This window comes from Apostichopus japonicus, chromosome 2 (genome assembly GCF_037975245.1).
Source record: "Apostichopus japonicus isolate 1M-3 chromosome 2, ASM3797524v1, whole genome shotgun sequence".
Lineage (NCBI taxonomy): Eukaryota > Metazoa > Echinodermata > Holothuroidea > Aspidochirotida > Stichopodidae > Apostichopus > Apostichopus japonicus.
This window is the reverse complement of record NC_092562.1, coordinates 11283292-11304240: the sequence shown is the minus strand read 5'-3', so window position 1 is coordinate 11304240 and position 20949 is coordinate 11283292. Positions and strand designations below refer to the sequence as shown.

Genomic DNA, 20949 nt, shown 5'->3' with positions numbered 1-20949 from the left:
GTGTTCCACGGAGCTCAAAAATCCGATGGATCTATCTTAATCTCAAATCTACGGCGATCAGCAAATCACTGACAACAGCACCTTGTATGTGGCACTATCTTCAAGTTTTATCAAAAAGTTATGACAGCTGGCAATACCACTGAGTTTAATACACAAAGGTATCGTGCTCTTGACAACATTCAGCAGACTGCAAAGAGAGATCTGTCTATAATTCACTCGTTTCCAAGTATGTTGCTATTGTACTAATTTGTCAAAACATTAGCAAGATTAAAGGTGGCAATGCACATAGCTTCAAATGTTCAATACTTGATTGTTTCTGCATCTTTAACACCTCTGTGCTCCCCAAGCTCAAGAAAGGTGCTTTAAGGAAATTAAAAATTCATGGTTTGCTAAAATATAATTTATTGAATCTCACCTTTCTGCATACTAGTTGGTACATATATCTTTAGTGATGACAGTGGAATATTTCTCAGAGTCATAAGTTGTGGATTGCTTTTGCTATTGAAGTTCCTTTTTAATCATGAAAAACTGAAATTTATAACTAAATCTTGTATTATAAAAGTGCAATTACATACCCCTCTATATTTTTCCTTTTATTTTCCTCTGAGAGAATATTTTGTACTAATCCTGAAATAAGAAATTTATCAAAATTGTCATTGTAAAATAGAAAAATAAAATGAAAGAAATATCAACAAAAGTAATATATACCTGTGTTGTTTTCCTGTATGATAAATAGTGTTAATCCATTGTTTTATAAATTCTAAGCACTCAACAAAATAATGTTCTTTGAACTTCATATTAACAGCAGAGCTTGGATGACATTTCAACACCTTAATTTTGTCCTTGAAGAATTTATACTTCATTGTAAACATGCCATTTGGAAGCCACACAAGTTCTCTGTTTGCTTATATTGAGTTTTGCCTCGCATCTGAGGAACTGACGTAATGGTTTTGAGTGTTAAACAAAGTAGTCCAGCCATTTTAATTGATGAACATTGGCTGTTTAAAGATCTGCTTTATTGGCTCCAATTATAGCACGCCATAGCTTGGATAAGTTTTGTGATTACGTAATCGACCTGCCACAGTCGTAACTCGACCTCAGGCTTTACAGTAAGCCTGCATAGCTTCTTAACAGCTTTGTGTGAACACTGTGTGGAAATATGTTCATGTCTACAGTGTAGTTAATCATACAGCGTTCACACAGAGACCCTCATACAAGAAAATATATGTGGCAGGCGTTGCAGACTAATTGGTAAAAAGAGGTCATTTAACGACCAAGGCAGGTCGATTACGTTATCTCAAGAAACTTTTCCATGATAGCTTGTTCTATAGTTAGGGACTATACAGCAGACCTTTAAGGAGTCATTTCTTAAAAATTTATGATATTTATTGAGGTGTAATGTGGACGGACAGCAGTGGTTTTCTAACAGCTGGTCTACAACCTATCAAAAATAAATTTTTGTGACTAACAGTTATCCTTTAAAGCAGGGTTTCCCTAACTTTATCCACCCACGAACCCCATGTGGACGTCAGAGTTGTCCACGAACCCCACTTTTCGAGACAAGATCTGAGTCATTATTATACTAGAATACGCATAACAGCCTGTGTCTGTTTCATAATTCAGTTATTTATCACATGCACGGTATGCGAAAAGAGTTTTCCATAGGTACGACTTTTGTACATTACTAAATTATATGATATATCATATTTTAGTTCAACAAAAAGTACTCTAGTTTTGACTTTCAGAAACGTCTCACGAACCCCCTGGGAAGGACTCACGCACCCCCTGGGGGTTCATGCACCCCAATTAGGGAACCCCTGCTTTAAATAGTCACTGGAGGATGGGTTGCGCAAGAACAGATATTGAGTCTACAGTTACAGTACATCGGGATTATCTCCTTTTTGCAACGGAAAGAAATTGATATTCATAATATCCTTTTGCAAAGAAAAATTCTGGTAAGTGAACTTTTAATTTCCCTTTATTTTCTTCCTTACATGAATTTTCTTTCTCCAAGGGAATGAAACGTTATAGGAAAATTTTAAAAAATGCAAATGAAATATGTCCAAAGGTGCAACCTTTGGGCAAATCCAAGGGCTATCAAAAAGTAAGAAAGTTGACGAAGAATGTTAACAATTTGAACAGACCGATCAGGAGTTCCCTCGGATTTTTGACGAAATACAGCAACATTATTTGGAAGTAATTCAACTCAACATTCGCAATACAAAATGTATCAGTCCGTCAAAACATTGACAATAATTCACACGTAATTGTAAGAATAGTCTAATAAATAAGCAAAATACGTAAACTAAACTTAAAACGTCTTGAGTCTGTATGTCGCTCGTATTTCGAATAATTATTAAGGAGTTATATAATCAACTATTCGTGGGGTCTCAGCGTAGAGCATAGGGAACAACCCCCTGCTTCCAGTACTTCAACATGAATACACCAATGAGCTGTTTAAAATGTATTTGAATCAAGCTTTATTATCAGTCCAGTCCTCCATCTAGTGTAACTAACAATGTTTTCGTCTGGACATAAAAATGTCCATAGTGTTCCTCAGATAACAATCATTGCATAATAGGCCCGGTCACACTACAGCGATATTTTATCGGAATACGGTCCGATTTTTCCGATTTTAGGACGAAGAGTGAGGTTTGTGGTAGTGAATGTAATGAATGCAGTGGAGTATTCGAATACCTACTCCAAATCTGAGGGGTTCTGGAACGGACTACATTCTGAAGTGACGTCACATCGAAAAACGATAAAAATCGGAAGAGAAATCGGATAGCTAACCTATAAAAGGAAACGGAGTCAATATCAAAAGTTAGGAGATGGCTATTTCACATCGGAATGGCTCAACAGATAGCAAATCAGGTCCTTTATCACTGTGGCTAGAAGACCCGAACGAAAAACTGTCTGTTTCGATTCCTCTGGGAAAATCGGATGGTATTCCGATAAAAAATCGGTATAGTGTGACCGGGCCTGTACGGCGAGTACGACTTCAAGAGCAGAATCCGCACACGGGTGTTTTTATAAGTGTGTGCCCCCAATTGGAGCATTGCATAACTTTTGTTTACTTGTGTAACATTCACGGTTTCACCGCTAATATATGGCGTGAAAAAACGCTACTATGGAACATTCGTCCGAGCCGATCCAATACAGCTGATAGTTCTCCGATCCATGTTATTATAGGTAAAAAGCCCAGCATCATAATAACCTACAGGCTGCACCTCGAACTGATGATTAGTAAGTCAAATGGTTGCATGGTGTTAAAGTAATTTGGGCTAGTATTATGTGAATAGACGTATGAAGGCCTATAGACCTTACACAAGTTGGTTCTGAAATTATAGGCCTATACCTGTTGCAGAGTATGCAGACCAATGTATACCGGATGATAGCATCAGCTAGGCTATCCCTTTGTAAATATGTAGTGCCCACTGAATCAAATTGGGAAATGTGTGGTTGGTTGTTCCGTCCCAAAACAACTTTGCTCTATGATGCATGTTTTAAAGATATTTATCACCTTCAGTACTTGAGAAAGTGTTAAGCTGATGTAAAACATTCAAGGTTGTTTGGCTGAAAGGCAAGGTAAAGCAGTGGTACCAAGACTGCACAAATGGATTATAAGACTTCAAGCCTGGTCTCTTCACACTCATTGCAAGCCCCAAACCATGTGAAAATTCGCAGGCTACTTGTATTTTATGGTTAAATCAAGAGGGAAACCATGCTGTAAACAGTTTTGGCATCCTAGCTGCTAGTCTCGTATATATTAATTACATCTAATACAACTTCTCTTACTGCCATTTGCTGGTTTATTTTGAGTGGAGTGTAAACTTCATGTATATAGAATAATATCTTTCAAATTGTTCTGGATGTAAGGTCATGTTTAAATACTTATCAGTGGGTCTCCTTGCTGATGATGTTTATTATGTAATACAGTAGCCTATTAAGGTACAGTAACCAAGTTCACTTTGTTCTTTTTGTTACAGAAAATCATTAAGGATAATAACCTGCAGTGACATTAATCTGCAGCATCCAACAACAGACCTCTATTCATCTCAAAATTGGGCCTTCTATAGCTCCAGGATATTACACAGTTCCTAATGTTGTACAGATGTCTTAAGGTCTACCATAGGCCCTACATTGGGGCCTTGTGGAAAAGAATAGGTGTCGCCCAATATAAAGTTATTTTACATCGCAACTTTTACAGAACCAGTGTGCTCCTGTTTCAGGAGAAGAAGGCAACTTCTCTTGAGAAGTCATTTTCTATTCTGAAATTGTCTGCCGAACCAAATTTCAAAGAACTTCGGGAAAAGTATATTAACCAGGCTAAGATTTATCACCCTGACAGTGGTAATCCTGCAGCTGATTCTGTTAAGTTTACTCAACTCCAAGAAGCTTATAAAGTTGTTCACTCTTACTTAAGAAATGCAGATGAGAATCAGGAAGACGAAGAAGAAGAAACAGATGATGATATTTCTGATGACAGTCATATTGCACCTCAACATAGACAGTTTTTGAACTATGGTGGCTTTGGTTTTGGATCTCCCAGCCAAAGAGAGAAAACATACAAGAAGCAACAAGTGCTAAAGGCTTTTCAGAGAGTGTCAAATCACAAAGTACAAAAGCAGGCAGAACAACCAACCAACGGCAAGTCTTTGACGGTCAAACAGAAGAAATCCGTGAAAAGAAACAAGGTTACAAATGCAATAGAAAGATTAGTGGAAGATCTGATTCAGGAGTCCATGGCAAAGGGTGACTTTGACAATCTCTCGGGAAAAGGACGGCCTTTACCGTCTAAAACACAATACTGTCCATTTATCGATATATCCCAGCATAATCTTAATCAAGTTTTGGTAAACAATGGAGTTGTCCCTGAATTTGTGGCTCTGGAGAGAGACATCAAGTTTCTACTCACGGATTCGAAATCCAAGCTTTACAAAGAGAGATTAAAATTAGGCCCCGAACCTCTCAACGATTTTAACCAGAAGAAGTGGACCCAGCTGGTCTTGGAATTTTCAGAGGAAGTGAAGGGTATCAATAAGAAAATTACTCATTTTAATCTTGTTGCTCCATTGCTTCGGCTGCAGAAGGTACATGTGAGGCCAGAAAGGGAAGTTGAAAAAGTGCTAGGTCGTTACGAAGAATATGAAAAAGAGTTGATTGAATCCCAGGAACAGCAGAGAAATGAAGAGTCAAAGGACAATAATGAGACATTTATTTGGTCTGTGATGAGCCAGATTACTGATAAAGTTTTTAAGAGGGTTCTCAGGCAAACAATAAGTAAAGATTAAGGATATATTTAATGTGGCTTTGGTTTTTTAATAGGAACATATAGAGAGACTTCAATTCCCTTCCCCCCCCCCCCCCCCATCACTCTTCCATTAAATTGCATACTGAATCCAGTGTCACATGGATCACAGAGCCTTAATAGAGATCTACTGCTTGATGAAGCTTAAAGTATGATATTGTAGACAGCCTACATGTATTCTCTCTGTTGTTGCATTGCATTAGAAGTGCAGTTTAGCCTGTGAAGAGCGCACTTAAAACTCCTGTATCAGGTCAGTACATGTATGAAATTTGATCCAGAAGGGTAAACATAGCAGTAAAATAGCAATAAAAATTCAGTAGGTAAAATTATTAACAACCAATTTGTGAACTTTGCAAGAATTGAAACTGCTTCTAACAGTTGCATAACAAGATATTCCACATTTTGAGTATGTTACATTTACAATAAGAATGTTTTTAATACAGAATGAAAAATATTCCTGTACACACAAAGTCCAATGGATACAGAAAATTTGCTCCTTCCAAATCTTCAAATGAGTCAGGATTGGAAAGCTTAGTGGTACATCCAACACTTTAAGTCTTTACATTTTGGCTAACAATCAATAAAGTTTTCAGGACAGGTAACTGTTCTTCATAATAAACAAAGCTTGGTATGTGCTTGGTCTCAAACACACTCAGGTATAAATAATAGTGGGAGTCAGAAATGTCAGTTGTGGTTTCCTTATGCTGTGGATGTTATGTCTTTAAATAAGAAAATAATATATGCATTTTTATTGAACAATTGATGAAAATATAAACTCAAATTATTCTTTTTGTTGTAGGTGTACATATCCATGTGGATCCATGTGGGGTAAGGTAACAAGAAGCACCGAATTTGGTAATTGAAGAGCCGTCTATGCTCTCCGATACCTCTGGTCTGGAAGACGCGTGCTATTTAGTCATCTTGTGGCGAATTCTTTTCATTGACTAATGCAACTTGTTTTAACTTTAATTCAGGGAGGAATCAGATCGCCTCTCCAGGCCCAGGACAGCATCAGCTATGGATCCAGGGGTTCGAGGGGGAGATGGTACACACTCTTTTCCACCTCACATGAAAAGTCAGAAAGTATTTATAAGGACCAGTACATTTGCATTTTACCTACAGTAATTATAGACCTAATTTAGTCTAAATATACCTAACAATGTATCATTTGAGGATTTTAATCTTTTCTATTTTCTGGGGAAGGACGACAGCACCACCCATCCCCCCCTCCCCCACTACATCTACAACACAGGTTGAAGCCCCTACCTTAATCAGCAAGGGGAAGTTTAAAATTTAGTCCCCACACCTTTGGAATCTTGTGCACACCACTACATTATCCTGTTAAGTGTCCTTCAAAAGTTGAAATGACATTTTCTTAGCCCTGTTGAAAGTCAAGACTGTCTTGCAGTTTAGTATTGATAAGACATGCCTCTGCCTCATTTTTCTTCCTCCAAAGATTTTAGTTCCAGTGATACAGGACGATGTGTAGTAAAACATCTAAACTCATGTGTAGAGGTAAATTGTCCAACAAAGAAATATTGCAGGAGGAAGTGTCAACCACAAATTCATTTACGGTAACAATAAATGTTCTTAAACCATAGTGACGTGTCAACTCTAAAAGTCTTAACAGAACCGGGATGGAGGCACTCAAAGCATAGGGATCTCTCAAACTCAAACAAGGCATTTTAGGAACCAGGTTGATGGTTCTGAACCGAATGACAATCAGGTTTTACTACTTAACCCAAACCGCGTGCGGCCATCTGAAAAAGTTAACTTTCCGTTGCTTGCAAGTGACGTTTTGTTGGTATCGATACAATATGACAGTACAGTAATGAAACGTGATACCTTGTTACCTTTAGCTGGACCTGAGATGTCCATCGCTGTATTGTTTGTACACTGCTGTGGGTATATTGACCGCAGCTGTATGTACTGACTGTACACTAGTGTCTAATTACCGACGGTAGCAAGCTGTGTGTGTATTTTCTGGGATCGATGGTGGTGTCGAACACTTCTGTTACACCTCATTCGAAACTTGGTCAGATTATCGGCATGAGACGTTTCTTTTTGCGCGAGTCTTCACACCCTTTAACTACTTGATGGACCATGGGAATCGTAAGTGGAATTTAATATATCAGAATGGGCAAGTTAGGTTATTGTGAGTCTTCAACTTCACCATGGTCATTGTCGTATGCAGTGTTTTTGTATCTCACAATTCTTGCAAACGTGAGGTGATTTGGGGTTCGTGGTGGGCACGGGAAGTTCTCAATTGTCGATTCGGGTGTTAAACATGTTAAGGAGAAGGGTTACCCACAAGATGTTGAAAAAAATGATGCAGATCAAATAGAGTAATTTGCATATCTTTATATTTATAACTTCCTCACCAAGCTGGATACCTCATAATACCCATTATAATAATTCCATGCTCATTAAATTACATCACAAAGAGGTCACTTCAGCTTGTTATAGTCAAAATTGATCAAATACAATTCCAGTTATCATCATTGACTTGTGTGAATCAATCACCAACTCTTGAAAACAGTTCATCAAAACTTCTCAGAGAGAGGCCTGGGAGACTGGAGTTTATGATATTTTTGAAAACAACAGAAACCATGTGACATTACAGAAAGCTTAAAACCAAAACTGTCCAATTTTCTAAAATTACCCTGTTTTAATATTCTCTTTTGACAGAAATATAAGAAATTGAAAGATTTCATCTTCTATTGGCACTATGACGTACCATAATTGAACAATACAACAGTTACTGACCCAATTGTGAAGCTTCTCATACCTAGCAAAAAAAACAACACTTTTTATGGAATATCTTGTTTTGTGTTCTTATGTTTCCTAAAGAGAACATACTAAAGTGTTACTAAACCTAGGGTGCATGAATCCTGTGGGTACAAGGCAGGGCTCCTGGGGGTGTGAAGCCATAGAAATAAATAACAAATTTCCTGCAAGGGTAAGTTCAAAAGCAGTCATCCACAGCTGTTAAAGAGAGTCCTGACATTTCCTGAAATTGCTAGTATTGGTTAACTAATCAGCTAAAGTAAAGTGAGATTTTTATCTAAGAGTAGCCTATTTCTTTTTTTTTCCCCATCTTAAATTTTTGAACAAATTTGAAAAAAATCCAAAGATTCCAAACAGAATAAGCACATAAGGTGAAATGTTAACTGTAATTCATTCATCTTATCAACATACAGATGTCAATGATTTGCATTCCTAAAGTTATCTGATCACCTTGCATACTGAACCAGCTGTTTGTGAAATTTTACCAATTTCCAAAACTTTCATCAAACCTACAGAACATTACTCAAAATAAGTATTATTAATAATAACTTATAGAAAAAGAATCAACAAATATTTTCAGAAATACGCGATAGCATTTCACTACCCAAACACTCTTTCTTAAACTAGTATTTTTCACATTCCAGGGACAAATTAGACATTTAAGTTTCAAAATACTAGAATTTTAGTTCACTGGTTGATTGAATTTCGGTACAATAATGCTCCCTTCTGTTTCCCCTTTATAATCCGTTTGAGAAAATCTTTTCTCACAAAATTTCAGCAAACTTAATTTTTGGACAAGAATTTTTTCAAACACCCTTTCATTGTCCTGAACACATGCTGATATCATGGTTTATATGATAAAAACTTCACACTATTCAAAAGTCTATTTGCTTCCATGCTGGGTACAAAGTTTCAGCTAAATGAAATCACTAAACATGCATCAAAATTCGCTCATTAAAAGTATAACAGAGTTTTTTTCCTCAAAATAACATCATAGCACACCAACTAGATGTGGCAGCTTAAATTATAGAATTCTTAAAACTGTGATCCATGTCGGTCTAAATTTGATCAAAAGATGTATCTTGGCCACCAGTTTTATGCTGACAAATTGTTCACAGTTAACATTCATCAATATAAAGTAGTTTTATAATAATTGCTAATCTATAGTGTCTAATTAATAATGTTGCATTTCACATTGTTCAATTCAATTTGGAAGAACAACAGCCTAAGATAATTTTAATTAGACAATATCGAAATATGTGACAACTTGAAAATATGCACTTTGAAAATAGTCAAGTAACCCATTGTAAAGTTTGGACCAATCAAACTCCCTTCCTTTTAAGCAGACTTTAATTTTCATTACATCTACAATAAAAATGCCTCAGTTACTTTGTTTACAAATTTTACAATTGAACAATGTTTGATAGGACAGGAAGACACAAGTTTCAAAACATTGATTTTATTTCTTATATCACAGGGATACCTACTGACTTGACAGAGCTACATTTTGCCATAACCTCAGAAAATTCTTATCCAATGTCCGATGAGAAAAATACGAAACAAGTATGAACCCATACAAGAGGAAGATCATACTTGAGACAAAATCTGTGACTAGATTTTACAGCTGTTGTGAATGATCAGTTTCTACAACAAATGCATTAGATAAAACAAAATGGCCTTCAAATGGATACCTCTCTCTCCACTGAGATAAACATTGTCAATGCAACACATACAAGACTATAACCAACTAGTAAATAATTATGGAAAGCCCCATCGATTAATTAGTTCTTTGTGCGACAAGAGGAATCTAAAGATAAATAGATATGAAATATGAAGTCAAGTAATATTTGTATAATAAGGTATTACATTTTTGGTAGGAATTATGAATGAAAATGCTAGTCCAATATGTGTTGTACCTTCTGATCACATCCATAACATAACCTTCATTATGAGTGCCTCTTTGAAACCATGCATATATACATTGCTATATCTATATGCATATATATATATATGTATTTTTAGATGCGTATCGTACACCTTACAGTCCTGTCCCTCTCATTCAACAGCTGTAAACAGTCTGAAGAGCATTGCACCAATCTCAGTGTGGCTCTGGAACATGTCCATCAACATAAAAGTTCCTAGTGGCTTGTGGCAGTCGAACCTCCATGCCTTCTAATTCCTTCGTTAAAATTACTTGACAACCTGAAGAAAAAAAAAAGCAATAATGTGAAAGATCGTAAATAATACCCTTTTCCCCCAAACATTTACTTCAAACAGTCTTAAATATCGATCAGTTAATACAAGCACTTTTCTAACTATTTCAATGAAGGAATAAGCCAATATACATATTTTTAATTTATATAACACTTTCTTGTTATTTTAACAGGAGGTCCCCTATCATGCAAATTTATTAGCACAAATATATGCCTACCTTGTGGCATTATTGTGATAAAATATGCTTGATACCTAATGTCTACTTTTAAGGCAAATATTTTATCTGGGTCAACAATACCTTGCCAAAACTCACAAAGACAAATACTGCTATAAAAGCAATATATAGCCATTACTCTTTAACATTCACTTTGTGACAGGGAAATAAGGTATTACTATTTACATAGTGTTAAAGTTTTGATACCCGGAGACCTTAAATGAACTCTGACCTACATCAAAATGTGTAAAAACTATACAATACACAAGGCTATCATATCATGCATATATGATCTTCTTTTCATGTTCTGGTTCTAGAGATATATAACTTTTAATATATTTACATTTTGCCCTCTGCTGACCCCAAATGACCTTTGACCTCCACCACAAACAATAGGGTACACTGAACTAATTACAAGAAATCCACATGTCAAATATAAGAACTGCATAGGCGACCTTCCTTGAGATATCAATTACAAGACTTTCACACTTTTTTCCCCCTCTGTTGACCTCAAATGACCTTTGACATTTATGAAAAATACTACAGATCGTCTTGTTACCAACATTAAGCTACACACTAAGTTTGAACTCCATGCAGCTTCTACTTCTTGAGATTTTGGGAGAACAATGATTTGACTCGTGCTGACCTCAAACGACCTTTGACCATCACGACCAACAATCCCAAACCAGTTCAACCAAAGGGGAACCTACATACCAAATATGAAATGTACCCCAGTTATCCTTCTTAAGTTAGAGCATTTACAAGAAAGTGTCACATACACACACACACACACTCCACCACCATCGCATAGATTCCTTCAGCCTTGGGCAAGAAATAAAATTACCTGAATAACTATATAGAAAGATTACTAGCATTCAGATTTTCTTTATTGTCTCTTAATCCAAGACCAAAAATATCCTGCGTAACGTCACCCTTTAAATTCACAGAGAGGTAAGATAAAGATAGAAATGATCAACTCACCTAATCTTGAAGTTGCTGTTAAAAATGGTGCTAGATCCAACATATCTTCTTCTCTGTGAATCAAAAACAAAACAAAACGTAAAGAAATGGGAAGAAATAAAGAAGCCTTATATAAGATGTTTTATTGTATGATTAGCTGTATGGATTTATTTTAACCACACAGATATATCGTCTGTCTCCTGTTGTACCATATCAATTCCTTTCAGAGAAAATACACTGTACAAAAAGGTTTTCATGTCACATCTAGGGGAAAGGCCTAAAAACGGTCTCTGACTTCATTTTTTGTTTTGTTATGATGCAATTAAATCCCATCTCCATCCACACTAAAGTCATCATTCAACATCGGATCCATTGATTAACTTGCTCATAAAGCACTCAACGTCAAACCTACATCAAAATATAATTTTCCTATTAAATGAAACAAGAGGAGTTGTTGATGTAGTTCAAATTTGCCATCGCAGATTATTGGATAATTTCATATAACATTATATTTTATGTATTGAATTATTTGTTTCATCACATAGTATAACAAGATGAACAAGACAATATAACTGCAAATTAGTAAGAAATGTGAAAGGAAGTAAACTAAGAAACCCTTTTGGGCTTAATCGAAAAGAGGACTCCCATCAAAGAAAATAGATAACCTTAACACCTATAAAAGAACTACCCCCCCACAAAAAAAAATAGATAACCTTCACATATGACCTATAACACTACAAATAACAATACAAATGTTCCAATATTTTATATTGGAAAAAGAAGCAGTTAGATTTAACATGTTTCATTTTATCAGTGCTGTGTTATAAAAGCAAGTTTAATCCAACATATGCTTTCCACTTGAGTATTCCTTTTAAATTGTAATCACTGTTGTAGCCTAGCTACCAATACAACAAAATAGAAAGACAAAAAGAAAAGTATACCACTACCTGCATTTAAGTCAAGCATTTTAAAACAGCTGCCTTTAGTTATTACAATATATATGCAACATCAGTACCAGCAAAAGTATGCACTGTGGGACTTCATTTTGTGTTGATAGAGCCATTACCAAAATGGCTGCAATTCTTCATCGAATAAAATGGAAAGCATTCCTGGAACCACCTTTGATAGATTGGTTGAATATCATTTGGTAGTTTGTTTGCAGACAACTCAAAGAACAGAGTTCTGCTTACTTAAGAGTAAAGAATATTTGCAACATTAGGCCCCAAATCAGCTCCAAATGATTGGTAGAAGAAGGAGTGTGGTCTGGCTTAGAGAGCATATAGAGTATAAAGATGTGTGAAGAATGGAATTATTAATGCATGTACAAGACTTCAATGCACCATTACTGCAAGGAGGGACAAAGCCTATACAGTAGAGCTCTACAGAAACTTTTTGATCCTAACCAAGGTGGCTTCTCAATGTTAACTGACATTCTAAAAGATTCATTGTAATACAAACCCTGAGATGTAAAGCCTAAGATGAAAAACTTCCAAAGTAAATGTCACATTTTAAGGGATCTACAGATTGGTGTAGAACTGCATTGAAATATTATATAATGGAGGTAAAAAAAAATCTAAATTTTGTTACATTTTGTTAACTTGTTGTCAAGTGAGATGCAACCACCTATAGAAATGATATCAACAATTTTTCCTTGTTATTGTTTCATTCTTTCATGTTTAAGAAGGGGGGAGGAGGGGGATAGTAAAATCTTAACAGGGTATGCCATCAGGCTTGGAATGAGACTGCTATGGACTCTTATTATAAAGATACATAAAACTGAACTGAAAACAGGGTAAGAAAACATTCAGTCTAAATATGTTAAAAATTCCAAATATGTTAACATTTTCTAAATTGTTGTAAAAGTGAATGTACGACCACCTATAGACATGAAATCAATAATTCTGCCATATTTGTGTTTTGTTTTCCTTGTTTAAGAGAACAAAACAGTAAAATCTTAACAGAATATATGCACTCAGGTTTAGAATAAGACTGCTATGGTCTCAGAATCTGAGAATGCTATGATAGAGATATATAAAAAAAATGAAATGAAAACAGGATTTGAAAAAAAATTCAATCTATGGTTTCCCATTTTTAGAACCTTTTTGAGTCTTTACTTACTCTTCTGTTGGTTCTGATAATTTATCATAGAAATTGTCTGGTAAAACCACATGACAAGTACAGCAAGCTAAGGAGGCTTCACAAGCACCTATAATATAGAAGAACAAAAAAGAATATCTCAAAACAAAGAAAAGACAGTTCTTCATGTTAAATAATGCAATGAAAACTTGATTCTGTTGAATTGCCAACACTATAAGGTACACTTGGGAACAGAGAACTCTATTCAGCCAGAAAAGAAAATGCCATATTTTTATAACACAGCAACCAACCAACCCCCCAAAAAACAAAACAAAAACAACTGCTACAGCTCAGAAACTTTAAACTGTAACCCAAGTTGGTCTCGATATGATCTATATATGTGTCTCAGCCACCAGATTCTTGGTCACAATTTCTTTTTTGAATGGTTGTCAGGTCATTTGGGTCGACTAAATTTCTGTTTGGACGTCCGTAATGAGCTTTGGAGTTGTTTACATCAAATTCAGATTGCATTATACCTAACATGCTGCCAAATTGGTAAAATAATAAATTGGTACCACCCTTCATCCCTTTGGAGATACTTAAATCAAACAAAAAAAAGAGTGGTAGGCCTTTGATCCACCCAGAGGAGAGTCTTACTGGTCCAAAGTTGGTGTTCAAATAACCAGGTTTGACAATTGTTACAAGTACTTCATGAAACACAAAAACTTATGATGATCCCTCAAGACTCTAACCTGTATCATTATCATTTTAAGACTTTAGACATTTTACATTTCATAAATAGGATCAAATGAGATTTATGGCTACCTTAAGTCTGCTATGAACCTAAAGACACAGTTATAGTTAACTAGCAACAATGATTGGTACAGTATCATTCTCAACCCCTATCCCCACCCCCTCCATCCCCCACCCATGAAGGAAAGTTTTATGGTATTTTAAAGCATTAACTGCTGCTTTTACTCCACCAGCAGTCCAAAAGAACAAAATAAAATGTGAAAGAATAAGGCAGTACATTTATAATCTGCTGGACACAAATTTCTGATATGTACAGGATTCAATGGGTAATAACTCCCCTTATGCAGCAACCAAATGGTTGTTACCTCAGAAATGTACACTCTTAGTGAATAAATGTCCAAATTATGTAGGATTATTACATGGCTTGGTAAGAATGAAACAGAGTAATACACACAAAAAGGAAAAACAGCTTGAATTTTTTCACTTTTCTCTTCTTTGCTTATTTTTATTATTATTTTTCTTTTAATAATTATGGAAAGGAATAGGGTAGGGTGGGGTTCTTGTTCCATATAAAGTATTTTCAGAGGTGTAACTATAAACTTGGGGCCTAAGGGACAAGTTTTAGATGAGCCCCTAAAGCGAGGAATTGAGAGACCACAAAAACAGAGCAACAAGTTTTGGTTCCTTCATCTTATTTGATATTAAACCTGTCACTTTTTAAGGCAATGTGATATGTGCACCATTTTCTATGTGCCTCTGAGACTCCTGGGCTTCTCCCTCTTTCAACCCTGGTGTTTCACTGCTGTTTATATTATTATTGTGGTCGTGGTGATCATGGTGGTGGTGGTCGTTGTCTTCGTGGTCGTCGTAACAGTCACTGTTACTGTCACTGTTATCATTATTATTATTATTATACCCTGTTGGCTTGGTTAATGTGTGTTTCAGTTTGCCTCAATTCACAATATCTCTCTTGTAAGAATATTATTGATAAATTTGCCTTACCTTCAATATCTATATCATATCGATGAGCGAGGTACATGACATTGTCTCCAACCTTCCCTTTGATTTCATGTCTGACATCATCACGGTCAATGTAAACAATATTTACTCTGCACAGAGAATGTAAACAGAAACATGTCAGGTAAGTGTGGGGAAAAAAACACTCTTAAATGGTTTTTCTCATGACAAAGAATGTGAAACTTATATTGAAGTGAAACAGATTCCACACTTCTACTGTAGTTGAAACCCATTCTCATTATCATGCCCCTAACTTGAAATATGGTTTATTGAAAGAAACATGTGTGACTGGCTAAACCTTGTACTATTCCAGGAACTTGGATCACAGTTGGGGGTCTGTGATGTCATCTGGGCAAATGCTCTTTGGAAGCTTTACTTAGGCTATCATAATCCTTGAGACCTGATACATTTGAATGTTTGCACAGCTGCCAAAGTTCTCTGTACATACTTAGAATTTCTTCAAAATGTATCTTTTTTGTTGAAATATTCATTTTCTTTGTGAATAAGTGATTGACAAATTATGAAGAAAAGCAACTACATTTTCAGCCAAGGTGCCGTGATTACATCATCTCTTCTGCTGTTGCCAGATGCATTTACAAAATATCACTAAATTTTCAAAATTCATATCTTTGTAATACAAAATGCTATGAGGATGTGGTTTTCAGTTAGATTCAGGAAATTTTCAGCAATTTTTTGCAGCAATCAACTTTACCCACCAGAAAATGCTTTTATCAAGATCATTTCACTGATAGGACCAAAGTAAAAGTCACACCTATAAGGGTCAATCCATGCCAAATCAACAGATTTTTGGGTCGATTCCACGTCGACCCTCTCAGAATCGCCTGAAATTGATATGGTGTCTTGTCATATGTCTCAAAGGATGAAATTGGGCAAAAAAAAATTTTTTTTAATTTTCGTTGCTAGGATACGGCCCCGCCTAGCAACCAAATCCAGATTGCATTTTAAGAGCACTTAATTTGTGTCAAGTTTGGAGGCATTTTTTGCATAAATGTAAAGTATTTTATGTCTGATATTGCAGATATTGTGGAAGACATGTGGCCAGTCTTCGAATTTAGCTAATTTTGAGGAAAATTTACGGTCTCAATTTTTCGTAACAGGTAATTAAAATGGCAGAAAATGAGATAGGGGTCTTTTCTGGCCCTACTTTGAGTGTGCTCTATATTCACAAGCAGAGGCATGTTTGAGTTTTAATTTCCATAGGATCCTTGTCCAGTGGTAGTTGTACGGGAAAAGTGCAAAAAAAAAGTCAAGCGGGTCGTACGTTTTACGAACAGCGCCCTCAAACTTAAGAAATCTCACTTCTGGCCCTAATTGGGGGTCCATTTTGGGCCTGTGGGTATTTTTTTTTTTTTTTTTAAATAGCATTTTTCAGGAGTGTATTGACCCTATTTTTAAAAACTCAAGTCAAAAAGTTGTGTATTTTGTGTTATCTAGTCAAATTTACGACTCGAAAATTGCGAAAATCACTTCGTTCATATGTATGAAAATGCTTGCACAAGCCGATTTGAGTAATTCAAATGACAACAACTTCTTAGCATTAGCATACAGGTGCTTAACAATTAGGAGGGTGGTCCACTAGCATAAGGACTACACATAAACTGCATTTTCAGGGTCATATGCCCAACGATGCCTGTGAACAGCGCCCTCAAACATCACATTTTACCAATATTTTGGGCTATTTTGGGCATTTCAAGGTCAAATTTGGTCACAATTAAAAGTTTTTTTTTTGGTTTTTAATACAAAATTAGTAAGATATGTATAGTTATGATGCACAGAATGAGCTAAAACATCTTTTATATTAGTTATTAATGCTCTGATGAGCAGCTTAAAGTGGCGTATATGAGAGTTACATCAGCTCTACAGAAACATGCTTGCGAGGGCAAACAGTGGTAAAATTGTATCTTCATTCAAGGAGATGTTAAACAACATTAGAAACTATTGAAATGTATTTATTAAAAGTGTTCTGTCTAATACTCTTTGACTCCCTCTCACCCCCACCCCCCCCCCCAGCTCCCTCCCCATAGTGCACTATGCAGATTTGTATACACACAGTATGTGACTGACTTTTACTGCATAGAGACTGCATAAACATGCATTCAAGGTATACTGAATTATTTGGTATGGTAATCTTCTGCTTCAAATTGTCTGTATGCATGTAACCCACCCCTCCCACCCACATCCTCTACCCAACCCTATATCAGAATAGAAAATGAATGTGAACCAGTGCGTACAGTGTGCACTATATATGTGTGTACATGTTCTGTACAGTGTTATTTTACACCAACTACTATTTAAATACACACTGTCCAAAATCATGTACAGTATACACACTGTACATGTATGTACTGGTTAAAAATTCCTTTTAAAATATTAAAAGTCTTTTAGTTTAGTGAATTAGCAAATGCATACACTTCATTGCAAATATTTAAAAAGACATTGAAATATGCACAGTATGCACTATGCACTATATATGTGTGTACATGTTCAGTACAGTGTTATTTTTGACCAAGCACTTTTAAATAAACACTGTCCAAAATCATGTACAGTATACACACTGCACATTTATGTACTGGTTAAACATTCCTTTATATAAATTATTGAAAGTCTTTTAATTTATTGAATTAGCAAAAGCATACACTACATTTCAAATATTTAAAATGACATTGATATATGCACAGTATTGAATGGAATGACCAGTACACAGTGTATACTGTACATGATTGTGGACAGTGTGTATTTATTTGCTTGGTGTAAAATAACACTGTACTGAACATGTACACACATATATAGTGCACACTGTACGCACTGGTTCACAATTTTCTATTCTGATATAGGGTTGGGTTGAGGATGTGGGTGGGAGGGGTGGGTTACATGCATACAGACAATTTGAAGCAGAAGATTACCATACCAAATAATTCAGTATACCTTGAATGCATGTTTATGCAGTCTCTATGCAGTAAAAGTCAGTCACATACTGTGTGTATACAAATCTGCATAGTGCACTATGGGGAGGGAGCTGGGGGGGGGTGGGGGTGAGAGGGAGTCAAAGAGTATTAGACAGAACACTTTTAATAAATACATTTCAATAGTTTCTAATGTTGTTTAACATCTCCTTGAATGAAGATACAATTTTACCACTGTTTGCCCTCGCAAGCATGTTTCTGTAGAGCTGATGTAACTCTCATATACGCCACTTTAAGCTGCTCATCAGAGCATTAATAACTAATATAAAAGATGTTTTAGCTCATTCTGTGCATCATAACTATACATATCTTACTAATTTTGTATTAAAAACCGAAAAAAAAACCTTTTAATTGTGACCAAATTTGACCTTGAAATGCCCAAAATAGCCCAAAATATTGGTAAAATGTGATGTTTGAGGGCGCTGTTCACAGGCATCGTTGGGCATATGACCCTGAAAATGCAGTTTATGTGTAGTCCTTATGCTAGTGGACCACCCTCCTAATTGTTAAGCACCTGTATGCTAATGCTAAGAAGTTGTTGTCATTTGAATTACTCAAATCGGCTTGTGCAAGCATTTTCATACATATGAACGAAGTGATTTTCGCAATTTTCGAGTCGTAAATTTGACTAGATAACACAAAATACACAACTTTTTGACTTGAGTTTTTAAAAATAGGGTCAATACACTCCTGAAAAATGCTATTTAAAAAAAAAAAAAAAAATACCCACAGGCCCAAAATGGACCCCCAATTAGGGCCAGAAGTGAGATTTCTTAAGTTTGAGGGCGCTGTTCGTAAAACGTACGACCCGCTTGACTTTTTTTTTGCACTTTTCCCGTACAACTACCACTGGACAAGGATCCTATGGAAATTAAAACTCAAACATGCCTCTGCTTGTGAATATAGAGCACACTCAAAGTAGGGCCAGAAAAGACCCCTATCTCATTTTCTGCCATTTTAATTACCTGTTACGAAAAATTGAGACCGTAAATTTTCCTCAAAATTAGCTAAATTCGAAGACTGGCCACATGTCTTCCACAATATCTGCAATATCAGACATAAAATACTTTACATTTATGCAAAAAATGCCTCCAAACTTGACACAAATTAAGTGCTCTTAAAATGCAATCTGGATTTGGTTGCTAGGCGGGGCCGTATCCTAGCAACGAAAATTTTTAAAATTTTTTTTTTGCCCAATTTCATCCTTTGAGACATATGGCAAGACACCATATCAATTTCAGGCGATTCTGAGAGGGTCGACGTGGAGGCCACTGTTGATTTGGCATGGATTGACCCATAAACATGTAGTCCAATTTCATCAATCATCCTTCCTTGTTTACTGATTTAAATCGTTTGAGCATTTACTGCCACACTTCTTGTTAGTTGCTTTGGCAAATTTATGCTGACGTAGGTATATAAAAATGATAAACCTGAAATGGATTTTCACCAAATATTTAGGGATGCAAAGAATACTTACACATCATCCTCAGATTTGGGATCTTGCATTTCAAACTCTCCATTCTTTAATCCACCAGCTAAAACAAAAAGGATGGTTGACATTATTGAATAAAGTCAAAATGAGGAGACAATTTGAAAGCTTATTCCAAATTAAGAATAATACATACTTTGAGAATTCTTTAATTCATTACAAACAGTAAGCAGCACATGAACTACGTGATTTTCTGTGAGACCTAAACAATTGTCATACATAATAGCTGACATGCATGCATTGCAGAGGTGCTCACAACAAACCCTACACTTACATGGGAGACTAGGTCTACCTGGCAGTACTATAATTTATAACTAGCTTCAAGTTTTAGAGGTAAACAATACTTCTTCTTTTTGTAGGTCTCCAAATGTTTAGAATATGGTGTACCTTATCATGATTTATTGGTAATCTTCGGTGACATTGTTTGTCATAGCATTGCAACATATGTCTGTGTTAGTAAGGCCTGGCCTACCTTAACTTGGCTCTTGGACAACTGTAACTTAAAGTTAGGCCAGATGCTAACTTAACCAACTTAGTGTTTCTGTTACTGTTACTACTAGTACTACTAACTAGTGTTACTGACTGTGCCCTAACTTGGCTACTGTTTCTGTGTTACTGTTAGGCTCAAACTTACCTTTCGAAACATGAATGCGCCGACAGAAATTTGTTGCCGAAGGTAATTTAAATGAAGCCAAACTTTTGAAATTTTTGAAAGTTGTATTTTGGTGAAGACGTAGCGAAAACGCAAGGAAAGAACGACAAGCGACTCTTCTCATGGGCGCAGCCATTTTCTTTCGTCCTGGGTTGTTATTGCGTAATTAGAGGATGCATTAACATTTGACATCTTCCACTAAGGCTTCCCAGTTCTTCTTTGCTTGATTCGAATCAGACTATTCGAATCGAAGGAAAAGGAAGTATTTTAGTCGAATAAACTGTAAGAAATGCTGACTCAACAAGTGTTAAAAGAAGCTATTCGTCACAAATGAAAATTTATATATTTGGTTCTGTGAAATACTTGGCTTTTATTCTAAATACTAAGTTTGCAAGGCTACATAATAGAACTTTGCCCTAATTGTTTACCTAAGCTCAAAGTGTTGGTGCCTGACAGAGAGCAAAGGGCATGTTATTCGCAAAAGTGTTGGTA

The 20949-nt window shown here is 35.8% G+C and overlaps 2 protein-coding genes across 3 annotated transcripts; one reads left to right on the top strand and one right to left on the bottom strand.

The window, feature by feature from the left end:
- Positions 1–3033: 3033 nt before the first annotated feature.
- Positions 3034–9387, top strand: LOC139977939 (dnaJ homolog subfamily C member 28-like). 2 transcript variants are annotated; one of them, XM_071987694.1, is made up of 2 exons: positions 3034–3192; positions 3990–9387. In XM_071987694.1, exon 2 carries the CDS (start codon positions 4104–4106, stop codon positions 5292–5294), a length of 1191 nt encoding a protein of 396 aa, XP_071843795.1. In that variant the 5' UTR covers positions 3034–3192; positions 3990–4103; the 3' UTR covers positions 5295–9387. The 2 variants fall into 2 exon arrangements, with proteins under 2 accessions (XP_071843795.1, XP_071843788.1); XM_071987687.1 differs by having other exon boundaries at positions 3035–3246.
- On the bottom strand, positions 8466–20779 carry LOC139977946 (2Fe-2S ferredoxin-like). The gene is made up of 6 exons (XM_071987709.1): positions 20440–20779; positions 19794–19851; positions 15318–15424; positions 13605–13692; positions 11508–11560; positions 8466–10300 (listed from the first exon to the last, which is right to left on the bottom strand). The coding sequence occupies exons 1-6, from the start codon at positions 20591–20593 to the stop codon at positions 10197–10199; spliced, it is 564 nt and encodes a 187-aa protein (XP_071843810.1). The 5' UTR covers positions 20594–20779; the 3' UTR covers positions 8466–10196.
- Between the last annotated feature and the right edge of the window lie 170 nt (positions 20780–20949).

Coding starts and splice junctions, on each gene's coding strand:
- LOC139977939 (XM_071987694.1), top strand. CDS start 4,104: ATGTTGTACAGATGTCTTAAGGTCTACCATAGGCCCTACATTGGGGCC.
- LOC139977946 (XM_071987709.1), bottom strand. CDS start 20,593: ATGGCTGCGCCCATGAGAAGAGTCGCTTGTCGTTCTTTCCTTGCGTTT. Junction 15,425..19,793: donor CCCAAATCTGAGGATGATGT/GTAAGTATTCTT, acceptor TTCTCTGTGCAG/AGTAAATATTGTTTACATTG. Junction 10,301..11,507: donor AACAGCAACTTCAAGATTAG/GTGAGTTGATCA, acceptor TTTTTTCTTCAG/GTTGTCAAGTAATTTTAACG.